The following is a 12,808-nucleotide window of genomic DNA, read 5'->3' as shown; positions in this document are numbered from 1 at the left end:
TTTGACAAAATTAGTAAATTGTAAGAAAATATATTCAAGTTTGGTATCCCCGTAATCGTATCGACCCATAGAATAAAGAGAACACGATTATTAGGCTAAATGGTGAATACGAAAAAAATTGATGCTTTTCCAAAATGGAAAAAGCATCTCATCCCGCAAAAAAATGCCATCACATGGCCCCAATAACGAAAAAGCTAAATTTTTTTAGCCCACAAAAGGAGGCAACGAGAAAACTAAAATCCTGGCAGCTGCAGGGCGCTCCTTCCCTTCTGCACCTCGCTGTGCCCCCATAAAACAAGTAATGGCCACATGTGGGGGGGAGTCACTGTACTCGGGAAAAATTGCAGAACAAATTATATGGTGGGTTTTCTATTTTTATCTTTTGGTAATGTGTAAATTTTAAGTAAATGAGTAAATTCTGAAAATAATAATTCGAATTATAAGCCGCACAATATCAAAATAAATTATCCAGACATTTGAAAAATTATGAAAATGTAAAGCAGACACATGGGAAATGTTATTCCGCAATTTATTTAGGTGGTAAATCGTTCTGCCTGAAAATGTAATGATTTCGAATTTCAAAAAAGTGAAATTTTTCAAAAAAATTCATCATTTTTTCTTTTTTGGGAAAATAAACGCAAAACTTATCATCCAACATTTACCGCTAAAATGAATTACAACATGTGGGGGAAAATCAATCTCAGAATCGCTTTGATAAGTAACAGTGTTCAACAGTTATAACCATATAAAGAGACGCAAGTCAGAATCCAAAAAATGGGGCTGAGCCTTAGGGTGAAGACACACATGGCGTTTTTGGGCCGTTTTTACTAATTGCGTTTTCAGATCGTTAAAAACGCATGCGTTAAAAAACGCATCCGTTTTTTAAAAACGCATCCGTTTTTTGAAAACGCATGCGTTTTTGTCCGTTTTTCATTGCGCAATTTCGGAAAAACTGACAAAAACGCATGCGTTTTTAACGATCTGAAAACGCACTTAGTAAAAACGGCCCAAAAACGGCATGTGTGTCTTCACCCTTAGGCTGGTGCCACACGTGGCGCTTTTGTCTGCGTTTGCGAACGCAAACGCAGACAAAGACGCGCGCACCGGGGCGGGCCTCGGCCCGATCGCATCGGCGTTTCTATGGAAAATTAACACGAAACACCGACGGCTCGTTCCCGATCGCAGGCGTTTCCATAGAAACGCCGATGCGATCGGGCCGAGGCCCTCCCCGGTGGGCGCGACTTTGTCTGCGTTTGCGTTCGCAAATGCAGACAAAAGCGCCACGTGTGGCGCCAGCCTTAGGCTAAATTCACACTGCCGTGAGCCCGCACGGCGGGCACACGGCAGCGCGGGGAGAGGAGGAGGTGAGCGCAGCTCACCCCCGCCCCTCTCCATAGGAATTAATGGCGCACGGCGCCGTAATACGGGGAAAGATAGGACATGTCCTATCTTTCCCCGGGCTACGGAGCGGTACGGTGCCGCACGTGTGCTGCACCGTACCGCTCCCGTACAGGGCTGTGAGTCCATAGAAGTGTATGGGGGACGTATATCGGCCGTATATACGTCCCCCATACTGTAGTGTGAATGTAGCCCTAAGCTGTAAAATGGCTGCGTCCTTAAGGGGTTAAGCACCTCTGGTCTAGCACATAACAAGCCCTCATATGCCACTGTAAACAGAAGAATAAAAAGACAGGGCCATTTGATGGCAAAAAAGGAAAAAGGACTTTAGGGTTGATTTTGGTTTCCTATTCTGTGATGGTTTTATACTCCTTTTCAGTAGTATAAACAGACAACCCAGGAACCTTCCTAAACATCTGCAGTATGAACATGACCAAATTAAGGTATAACATACAGCAAGTGCCCCATAAAGTGTAGTAGCCTGGCTCCACCATGGCGGGATAGCTGAGGTAGTAGACTGCACTCCTCCATGTGAAGAGCTGCAGGGGGAGTGTTGCTGGCGGGAGGTAAGGACGGGACGCGGCTCCATCCTCTCCTCAGGTCTGCGGTGCTGTGTACACAGAGCTCTAGTGCAGCGCCTTGCAGGAGGTCAGGCTCTTCCCTGAGAGCTGGAGTGGCGCGCTTCCCTCACACATGGGGGGTCACAGAGTCCTCCAGGCGGCGGAGAACATGAGCGAGCTGGTGAAAGCGAGCCCCCATGGCTGTGATAACGGGGCGCTCATGGATCGCTTCGGGGTCCTCATTCAGGGGGTCCTGGCTGTGGTGGCGTTCAGTACTCTCATGTGTAAGTAGTTACCCTGTGTGTGGGCGCATGTGCTGGAGCTATGGGACATACACAAGGCAAAGTCCCAGCTGTTGTGGGGGACTTCCCCAGGATGGACGTACTGAGATTATTTGTGTAGGTTTATGCACTTTGGCACTGTGGCAGGCTCTGCGCAGTTTTGTTATATCTTTGCGTTTCCTTCCTGTTTATGGTGTGTTTTATGTGGTACAAACTGTAGTTGTTGTTGGTACAGTTTCCTTAATATTTTTCCAGTGTGGGATGTTTCACTGGATCAGACCTTTTCAGACATCTGACAAGTGTTATTATTTAATTATGTTGTTTTTAGTAATAATTTAAAAACTGTACTATTTCAGAGGACTGTATCATATCTACTGCAGTGCTGATGTATTGTGCATTAGTGTATTTTGGGGGCGCTATGAATAATTGGAGTTTTTGTAGAGATTCAGATGCCATGGTCACCATTGACTACAAGGTCTGGGATGTAGATATGTGTTAGAGCTCAGTCTGCTCCATACACCCATATTGGTGTTATAATGTACAAATACATCAAATCTTGTGATTTTGCCTGCATATTGTGGAATCATATTACATAGACTTTTCCACTGAAACTTAGCCAAGTCGCATATGCGTTTCCACCCTCCCAGCAGAATAATGGATGCAGTTGTGTTTTACTTGTCTTTCACAGTACATATCAAACGCCCCATGTGAATGTACAATAAAAGTAGTGAGACTGAAACTCTTTGCCACAGGATGTTTCGGCAGATACTTTGTACATGATTAAGCATTGCCTGGATGCCTTTATAGACAGCAACACTTCAAACATTTTGTTAATAATTGATCCAGGGGGTTGTTCTGAATGCCATAGTTGGGTTTCACTTCCCTGTGCTTCACCTATATAGGATTTATAGGTGGGTCCTGATTGCCCTATGTCTTTTTTTTTAAACCATCTGTACAATGAAACTTTAAATCTGTGGAATAGCCTACCTCAGGTGCTGGTCACAGTAGGGACAGCAGAGAGCTTCGGGAAGGGCCTAGGTGTCTTTTTAGACCTAAATAATATTGACGGTTATGTTATATAGAATTGTTTCCCCTAAATCCCTTCCTCATCCAAGCCAGTCTTTCTTGGTTGAACTTGATGGACATGTGTCTTTTTAACTATGTAACATATGCTGACAGCAAACAGGTCAGGCTCCCATCATATAATGTTGTCCCATATCCCATCCGATTTGTGTGTAAAATTAATATCCTAGATCCTATTATACTGCTAATTTGGGTAGACTCTGATGACGACTATGATGCAAGGACTCCCGCTGGTGGCAGTGTGCTATGTCTGTGGGATCTGGCCAGCTCATGGTCCAGTTGTCATGGACTGAACGTGGTCTTGTGCTACCGTCTATAAGTGTGGGGAGCAACAACTAATTTTTTTTGCAAAATTTTATGGACCATATTCACGGAACTAGCCCTCTCATGTATGTGAGGATGATGCAAAACTTTTGGGCTAAGGCTTTAATTTTACCTTCAGAAACAACAGTAAAATTCTGGAGTTTAGTCATTCACGATTGCAAGTCACTTATAACTGCTGTCATACACATTCTTCCATTTATATGTATGTAGTTTATTCTGTTCTCCTGCTATTATAGAAACAGTTAACAGTAGTCAGAGCTCATCTGAACTCCAGCATCAGTAAATATGGCTGTTCTTCATCTCCCCAACACCCGCAAGATATGTACACTCACACAGGTTTACAGATGACATGTAGCCTAAACAGATCTGAACCACATTCATGTGGTTGGAGTTTACTAAAGGGAGCCACATTGCATTTCTATTCTTGAACTAGTAATCTTTAATCTGATATTTTTCAGAATTCTGGTTTACTAAATGCCATATAACATTAGGGAACCTGTAAATGTCAATGTACAGTATGCATAATCTTTGTATATAGCTGGTTTCTAAGTTTGGGTCTGTGAGGTTTTAGATTATTTAGCAGTGTTTGCAGAAATCCTTTTCCTGTAGGATTGTTGTGATTCCTTAATAGCGAGAAAGATGTCTGGAAGTTCCTGTTGACTTGGAGCTCTGTCAACCTCGGTCTCCAAATGTGTGATGGGATCAGCATGTGAGGACGCCAATAGGAAATCACGCATGCTCCGTACAAGTACAGAACTGAAAGTGTTCTAGTGTAAAACAGGAAAGTACTAATGCAGTCTTTATGTACCCTAGAAATGATGTGTGGTATTTAGAAAAAAAACAATCCAAGCAATCTTTGTAGATGCATTTGATGTCCAAAGATGTAGATTAGTACAGTACAAAGTATCCTGTCCCCTCACCTCCAACATGTCACTAACAGGAGCTTGTCTCTGACCACAGGAACAAGAAACCTAGATGTAACCTTCTCTAAGAATAAGCTTAAGCTACATTCACGCGACAGTTGGGGGAACGTGTATACGGCTGCAAGGTTGCGGCCACATATACGTCCCCTATAGGCCGGGAGTTGGCGCACAAAGTGGTGCGGAGTGGTATGGTGCAGCACACGTGCAGACATGTCCTATCTTTCCCCGTGTTACGATGTCGTGCGCCATGTATCTCTATGGCGAGGAGTTGACCCTTCTCCTCCCGATGGACATATATTCCTGTAAATGCAGCCTTAGACATTACCCATTCTTAGGCAAAGTGGGGTCCTAGGCAAAACTAAAGGGGGGGGCAATGAAGAACTATTTTATGAACCATTACATTCAGTAAGAGGCTCCCTTTAACCCTGCACAATAATAACACTTTGCTTTACCTTACTACTGTTTGTTAACTACAATCTGTGAGATGGGATTGATGTAGATTGATAGAAGATGGGTAGATATGAGAGAGAGAGAATATCCATGGATAGATAATAGATAGGTAGAAAAACAAAAAGCTAGATAGATAAATGGTTAGATAGACAGCCCAACAGACAGATATATAGATTGGAAATAGATAAGTGTCTTCACCCAGGCATTCAACTAAGGGGAATTAAAAGAGCAATACATCCTCTGCCCATAGAGAAAAATGCCCAGTTTGTGGCCATGAACGCCGGCGCTGCCCAGGACCAGTCCCTCTTTCCCAGTATTGTCATTATAAGCTTGGTATTAGATTGGTAGAAATCTATTGATTACAGTGGCTAGGTGCTGTGGTAAGTGACCCTAACCCATGTATGTACTTTTTTGTTTAGTGGTGTCTCAGGTTTTTTCAGTTTTATCACATGCAAGCGAATCGAACAAAGCTACAATTGCAGGCGCAGCCACTACAGATGTACAGTACGACATATTTAAAGATCTGTAATCACCTCTTCATGTCTCTTAATTCTGGGTTTACCTCTTACTGGATCATACATAATCTGTGAGAGGGAAAAGTTGCATGTGTTTGACATCAGTTTTTTTTTTTTTGTCTTGGCTGTTTAATGGGGGAAAAAAAAAGTTTAATTTCAAGGGGGACATTTAACTGGTGAAGGTCCCTTTCTTCCTGTGCCGCTGGATACATCAGAGGCTTCAACCTCCTGATCTTGTTGACTGGAAGGCTGCGTGGTGTACAAAATGAGATTTGTGCTATTATCCAGAAACTGTTTAACTTGAGTGGTCGCATTAGAGAGTGTGCAGGCCAATCTGCCATGGTCACACATCACTTCACGCCCCCCTCACCCCTCCCCGGAGTCGAGATAATGTAAAGGAGATAATGATTGCATTGAGATTTCGGGGCTTGTTCTCCGGAAACTTGGAGTACAATCCCTTATAAACCCCTACCAGACCATTTACTTCTATTGTACACATTGGTCAGTGAAAGCCGTTCAGACTTCAATACAAGACAATACAACTTTATTGATCCCCGGGGGTTGGAGAAATTATTTTGTACATAGTGTCCGGCATATAGTTACATACATAGGACATTCCTGAAACACAGTTTGTTAAAAATTAACGGACATGTGTCTTGACCCATTGAAAGGTTTTGTATTTATTTCAGCCATGTGCTGTCTGATTTTCACTATTGTGGGCATGAGCCCTTAAGAGGCTCCGCTTCTGTGAACTGGCCAAAATGCTAACGGTATGGTATGCAGGCCCTTCGGATCTGATGTTGACATCCCTTTAACAACCAGGTGAACCATGAATGCATCTTTCCATGAGGGTATGTCCTAACCCACCAAGCACTACATTGCTGTATGTGCAAACTCTGTGTGTAATACATTCATTAGAGACCATATTAGCATATTACCGCTGCTGCCATCAGGACATGGCAAATTTCAGTTACTCACTTTAGAATTGTACTATTCATTTGAATTGACTTCTATGTTTTGTTTGTTGTAATGTAAATTCAGCAGGGAATAAATGAAAGGTGTCACACTTGCTTGTGCACACAGACCCTTGGAAAGGCTCTCTTCTATTCAAAAAAAGACTTTTATTGTTTTGCATATCTAATGTACACAGCTACATGTGGAGCTATTGTTTGAAGAGGCTGGGACACACAGCATGTGGTCATAAAAGGGATTGTCAGTGGCCAAATGGGTCTGAGTCACAGGTTAGAGACTAGTGTCTGAAAGGAACAGTTGCATTCTTCTGTAAGTCTTTCTTTTCCTGGTCATCTCATATTCTAGTTATTGCCGAGTTCTGTGTGTCACATTTTTATGGTGTTCTGTACTTCAATTGCACTTGCATACAGACTGTGTGAGACAAAAAAAGAGGATTGTTCTATAGTAGAAATATGTATTTAGAATGTAAAATTGTTGATGACATATTTCAGTAACAAAGTTCAGAACCCCCCTCCCGTTAGGTTTTTTCACCTCCACTCTTATAATTCAGTCATTGAGGTATGGTGGAAGGTCGTGCTTTATGATTCAAATCAACATCGAATTCAGACAATTCCTCTGTGTATCATATTCAATTAAATAGGTATCATTAATCTATGCTGTATTCATAATTATTTTTGTAATTATAAACAAAGTAATATTCAGTAGAAGCAAAATTGTTATTATATTTGTAGTATTGAGAACTCAAAATTTGATTGGGTTTTTGCGGCTGAGGATGTTTGGACACGTAACATATAACTCTGTCTCATCGATTACAAAGTGTAAATATTTAATTCCTTTGCTGTTACATGTGTTTGTGTTGGATATAAAGCTAAGGATCATGTATGGCTACGTTCACACCACCGCTAGAGGTGTCCTTTAGTCCGTCCTGTTATGAATGGAATAACGGCACCTAGTAAGGATGGTAAACAGATGCCCTTTCCGATCACAATCCATTTATTTGTATGCATGGAAGTTTGCCTTCTGTTACCATATCCATAGGACCTGTCACCCTTAAAAACTAAAGTAAGCGGCTCCTAGTGCTACAAAAGTCTCAGCAGTGTTACACTGCTAGCGTTATCTGAAACCTCCGATAGCACTAGCAGACACTGCCACGATGTACACTAGAAACGCCAGACTGCTCTCAAAGCGGTCCGGCGTATTCATGAGTGGCCAGGATTAGGGGCTGTGACTGCTGCATGAAGGGCGGCAGTCACTGCCAGCCTATGGAGTGTGCGGGGCGGTCCGGAGAAGAGGAACCGCCGCGGACTTCCCCTCATGAACACGTAGTACCGTAATACTTTAGTAAGCAGCAGCTAGTGCCGTTTTTAAGGGTGACCGGTCCTCTATAAACATAGTTTTTGGCTCCATCTGCAAAATTTTTTGACGTGTTTGTGTGTGTGTGTGTGTGTGTATATGTATATCATCATGAATTTGGATCAAAAATGGCAATGTATAGAGAAAGAGACAAGTGCTCATAGGTTAGTATCTTTTGTTGGGAAATCTGTGGAAAGTTGTTGACGCTAAATGGATGCTTATCATCTTAGGTGTGCAATTAAAGACACAACTATCGTCAGGGGTTTGATGTGTGGGTTCTGCCACCGGTAAAGGAAATCTGGAAACGGTCGTTGTTCCTGATAACTGGTAATGTGGATAATAATAGGGGGATTGTTTACGGTGCACAACACAGGTTAGGTGTTCTTCATATTTAATGTTTATTGGGACTCTCATCACTCAGGTTTTATACAGGGACTGCATGAGCACAGGGAGTGGTTCCTGTGTGGGAGGCAGCTGCATAGGGCTACGGCTGCAAGTTGAGGATTTCAGGGTGTGACAAATTTACCATGACTGGGTGCACCAGGGGCAATAAGTATTTAAGTCTCTATTATACTTGGGGGGGGGGGGGAGGGACCTTGGGATCCTGCAACATGTAGCATCCAGAAAATTAAAACTATTAAACAGAAAGAACTTCTCCCGTTATCCTCGTCTTATTGATTTTTGCTTTGTATAATAGTTTAAATGTGTGACTTGATGACCAGGCGTTATGTCACACTTCCCTTGTGTTATGTTCTGCTTAGCATCTTATCATTTCCTTTAAATGTATTTGCTTGTGTCTGAATGGCCTCATTATGTCAGGCTACCAAAATATCATGTGTTTTCTTCCAAAATGAATCAGTGTAACAGGTTAAATTATAAAAGCGTATTCAGAAGTGCATGGCCACCTTCTTAGAAGTGTCCCAGCCCCTGACTGGTCACATACATGTGACTTGTATCCTGGAGCACAACACTCCAGGAGGGTGAATGTAATTAAGGGACTGGCATAGTCCCCAGGAATAACTGCACTTCTAAAACTTGCAATAGACATCACGCCATTTGCGATTAAGTTTAATATTTTAGTCACCAAGACCTGTCATCTTTTCTCCTTGGGGTTACCCTGTCAAAAAGGGGCTGTAGACTATGTCAAAACTTATAAAGCTTAATAAAGTGTCAGGTAAAAATGTTAGAGCCTCCTGCCTTGTAATAGAAGAAACAGTTCTCACTACAGCTTTTTAAGCCACTATGGCTGCAGACAGTATAACTACTTATGCAGAGTCATGGCTAACAAACATTACTGGTTATTTAAGGTCAGAAATAACCAGAGCTAACTTTAAATGAATTTGAAGCTCTATTATATCATGAAAATTGTTGAAAGAAATAAACATTAATTCTTATTACATCTGTGTAATGTGTTAAGCATGACTTCTGAACTGGAACAAGAAACCAGAGTGAAGAATCTACAAAAATGTATTGACTATTTCTGATCTTTTATCATTAAGACAGGCCTAGTTTTCTAAAAAAAAATTAAGAACTGTTCATATTTGAACACAAATGTACAGAGACAAAGAAGACCAGTGCTCAGTGACTTATCAATTGTTCATTGACTTCAAAATGTATTGTGCACTGCCTTAACACATTTATATTTAATATAAAGGGAACACTCAAATGACATAAATATCTGAATGCATTAAATATTCTCATGGAAACTTTGTTCTGTAGAAAGATGAATGTGCTGACACAATCCCAGAAAAATCATTAATGGGAATCAAATCTATTACCCAATGGAGGCCTGTATTTTGAGTTGCCCACAAAATCAAAGTGGAAAAATACACTACAGCAGTGATGGCGAACCTTTTAGAGACAGAGTGCGCGAACTACAACCAAAATCCATTTATTTACTGTTAAGTGCCAACGTGGCATTTTAAGCAGTAACTTACTGGTAACCTGTTCTTCCACTTCTTTCAATTGTATTGGCCGCCTGAGGCCACTAATACAGTTGAAAGAAGGAGGGCAAATTCAGACTTTCATCATAGCTTCTCTCCAAGTTGCCTGGGACAGCAGGAAGATTTGATGGATTTTGTCCTGTTTGGTGAACTCTGTCCTGGGGTGATGGCCTGAGTGCCCACTGAGAGGGCTCTGAGTGCCACCTCTGGCACAAGTGCCATAAGTTCTCCACCACTGCACTACAGGCTTATTCAACTTTGATGTTATGTACGTAAAACAAGACAAAATGATGCTCCGTATTGTGTGTGTTGTGGTGTGTCTTATATCCATCTCTTGGATCTTGTCATGTTTAGTCTTTGATCGGTCTCTTCTTTCTTTTTATATGCCAGATACTAGTAGAATGTTCAGAAGCTAAATAAAAGTATAGATAAACCCTGTATCATGATAATCTAAGCACATTGTTAGCACACAGCATCTCATAGCACAGAGGAATCATAAAGTATCTGCTTGGAGAGTGATGGGAGCTAAAACAGCAATAAACCTGAGTATAATTGTAAATTAAGGGGTTAAACATGATCTTCAATGTGTAACCATGACTAGGGGATTAAAATTTAAAAACTTTCTTTCACACCCCTTTTTAATATTGAGGTGTTCAGTGTGGTGCTATTGTCTATGTGTAATAAAATATGATGGATTCTTTTTAAACTGTACTGTTGGATATCCAGCAACATTATTGGGAAACATTATTGTTAGTTATGAGCAATTTGTTGGGACTTTTTATAACTATATTTATATATTTTATGTATTCACATGTTGATTTTTAGAATGAAATATAGTATAGAATAGAGTATAGGAGGCATTCAATTTGGTGTCAGTTTAAAGGAAATCTACGATCAAAATCAATTATAATAAACCAGGGACACTTGATCATGGATCCAGGCACAATGGGGGTCATTTACCAGAGCCCCTCTGTATTCCGTCTTAAAAGAATGTTACAAAATCTGAGCCTGTACTTAATGTGGTATTTTCCATTACGTCCCCCATGACGGCACCTGGAGGTTGCACCTTGACCTTTGGTAGGGACAGGAAGTTGCGAAAGATATAAGGCCCCTCCTCTGCCGCTGTTCCCCAGTGTATTCCTGTCCCTACCAAGGGTCAGGGTTGCGAGACCTCGTCTCTCCCCTTGGGGGGGGGGGGAGGGATGAAATTAGAAACCCCCCCAGGACGGGCCGCGAGCGGGGGCTGTACCTCCCTTCCTGGCTGGACGTCTTGCGGGACGTGTCCTGGCTCCCCTCCTCCTGCGGCCTGGAGCTGAAGCCGAGGGGAGCATGGGTCTCCGGACCCTGGATGAGGTGCCCCCCGGCTTCCGGGCGCTACCTCCCACAGCTACTGCCTCCTGTACGCCGGTGCGTACTGCGCGACGGCCGTGTATCGCCGGCCGATTCGCGCATGCGCAGTGCGCCCGACTTCCGGGTTGGGTCACGTGACTCTTAAAGAAGCCATCTGATTGGCTTAGAAGGTGGCGGGAAGTTTAAAAGTGCTTCCTGCTTTGTGTCAGCCTCTATACCACCAACGAGTTCACTACTGAAGCTGTGGAAAATATCCTTTACTATGGCGGACGACCTTGGTTCTTCCCCCATTGTCCCGGGTACCGTGAGTACAACCAAAAAACTTTACTTAAAAGGGATAAAAATTTGGTGTGCATTATTGTTTAGATTCTAATATAGTCTGTCTCCTTGTCCTAGGACGACTCTTCTAGACCTAAGGACAAGGAGAAGAAAGACAAGGACCCCAAAAAAGGGAAATGTGTTACTAAATCAAAAAGATGTCTTTCCTGTAACATAAGATTATCAGATTTGTATCCAAAATCACTATGCTCTGAATGCCTAGCCAGGGCCCTACAACAGGAAAAGGAATCAATGTTAAATGAGCTTAAAGCGGCCATGCGGGAGGAATTCCAATCCTCTCTTATGATGTTTACCAATTTAAACCGACCGATACCGGGACTGGGCCCTGAGCCAAATCCCGAACCTGAACTGGTCCAGGATCCGGATTTATATCAAGAGCCAGCTCCTAAAAAACTTAGATCCCAGGACACTGATTCGGACTATGATAAATACTCTGCGGCTCCTACCTATTCTTGGAAGGACTCGCTTGATGATGTCTCCTCGGTGTCCGAGGATAAAGGAACCTCAAAATACCTTTTTTCTAATGAGGAACTGGATAACCTCCTTAAAGCTGTACGTAATACGCTTAACGTAGAAGAGGTGGTAGAGCCAAAATCCATCCAAGACGAATTGTTTGGAGGGTTAAAATCCAAAAGGAAAAGGGTTTTCCCCATAAATCAGACCCTAAAAGATATTGTCCAGGAGGAATGGAAGAATCCTGAGGGGCGGGCAAACATCACTAAAGAGTTCAGGAACAGGTTACTCTTTGACCCCAAAGAGACAGAAACCTGGGACAGCCCCCCCAAGGTAGACATCCAAGTGTCTAAGGTGGTGAAAAAAACGGACCTGCCATTTGAGGACTCTTCCCAACTAAGAGACCCCATGGACAGAAAGGCTGATGCCCTACTCCGTAGAGTTTGGGAATCTTCCATGCTCGGCCTCAAGTCTAACATAGCTGCTACCTCGGTAGCAAGAACTCTGTTCTTTTGGTTAGGAGAATTGGAAGACCACCTTAAAACAGATGCGGACAAGGATCTCCTTCTACAAACAATACCGCTGCTGCGTTCAGCGACAGGCTTTCTTGCTGATGCTTCAGCTGAAAACATCAGACTGTCAGCAAAAGAAGGGGCTCTATCTAATTCAGTCCGTAGGGCTATTTGGCTTAGACAGTGGGGAGGGGATGTAAAATCCAAGACAAAGCTCTGCAACATCCCATTCACAGGAGACTTCATGTTCGGCGCTGAACTGGATACTCTTCTGGAAAAAGCCTCTGATAAAAAGAAAGGTTTTCCGGAAATTAAGAAACCCCAGAAAAACTATTCCTTTCGGAATCCCAAG

The 12,808-nt window shown here is 42.5% G+C and overlaps 1 protein-coding gene across 4 annotated transcripts in view; it reads left to right on the top strand.

Annotated features, from left to right (window-relative positions):
* Window positions 1-1,886: 1,886 nt before the first annotated feature.
* The window catches only part of LOC140127115 (store-operated calcium entry regulator STIMATE-like), a 63,398-nt gene continuing 52,476 nt past the window's right edge, over window positions 1,887-12,808 (top strand). For all 4 annotated transcript variants that reach the window (XR_011854954.1, XR_011854952.1, XR_011854953.1 and 1 more), the window contains exon 1: window positions 1,887-2,242. Coding sequence is in view for 1 of the 4 variants with exons in the window: in XM_072147422.1 (XP_072003523.1) it covers window positions 2,092-2,242 (151 nt within the window). In the remaining 3 variants the exon portion in view is untranslated. The remainder of the gene's footprint in view (window positions 2,243-12,808) is intronic.

Source organism: Engystomops pustulosus, chromosome 4, assembly GCF_040894005.1.
Source record: "Engystomops pustulosus chromosome 4, aEngPut4.maternal, whole genome shotgun sequence".
Lineage (NCBI taxonomy): Eukaryota > Metazoa > Chordata > Amphibia > Anura > Leptodactylidae > Engystomops > Engystomops pustulosus.
The sequence above is the reverse complement of the archived record's forward strand: the minus strand, read 5'-3'. Positions and strand labels throughout refer to the sequence as shown.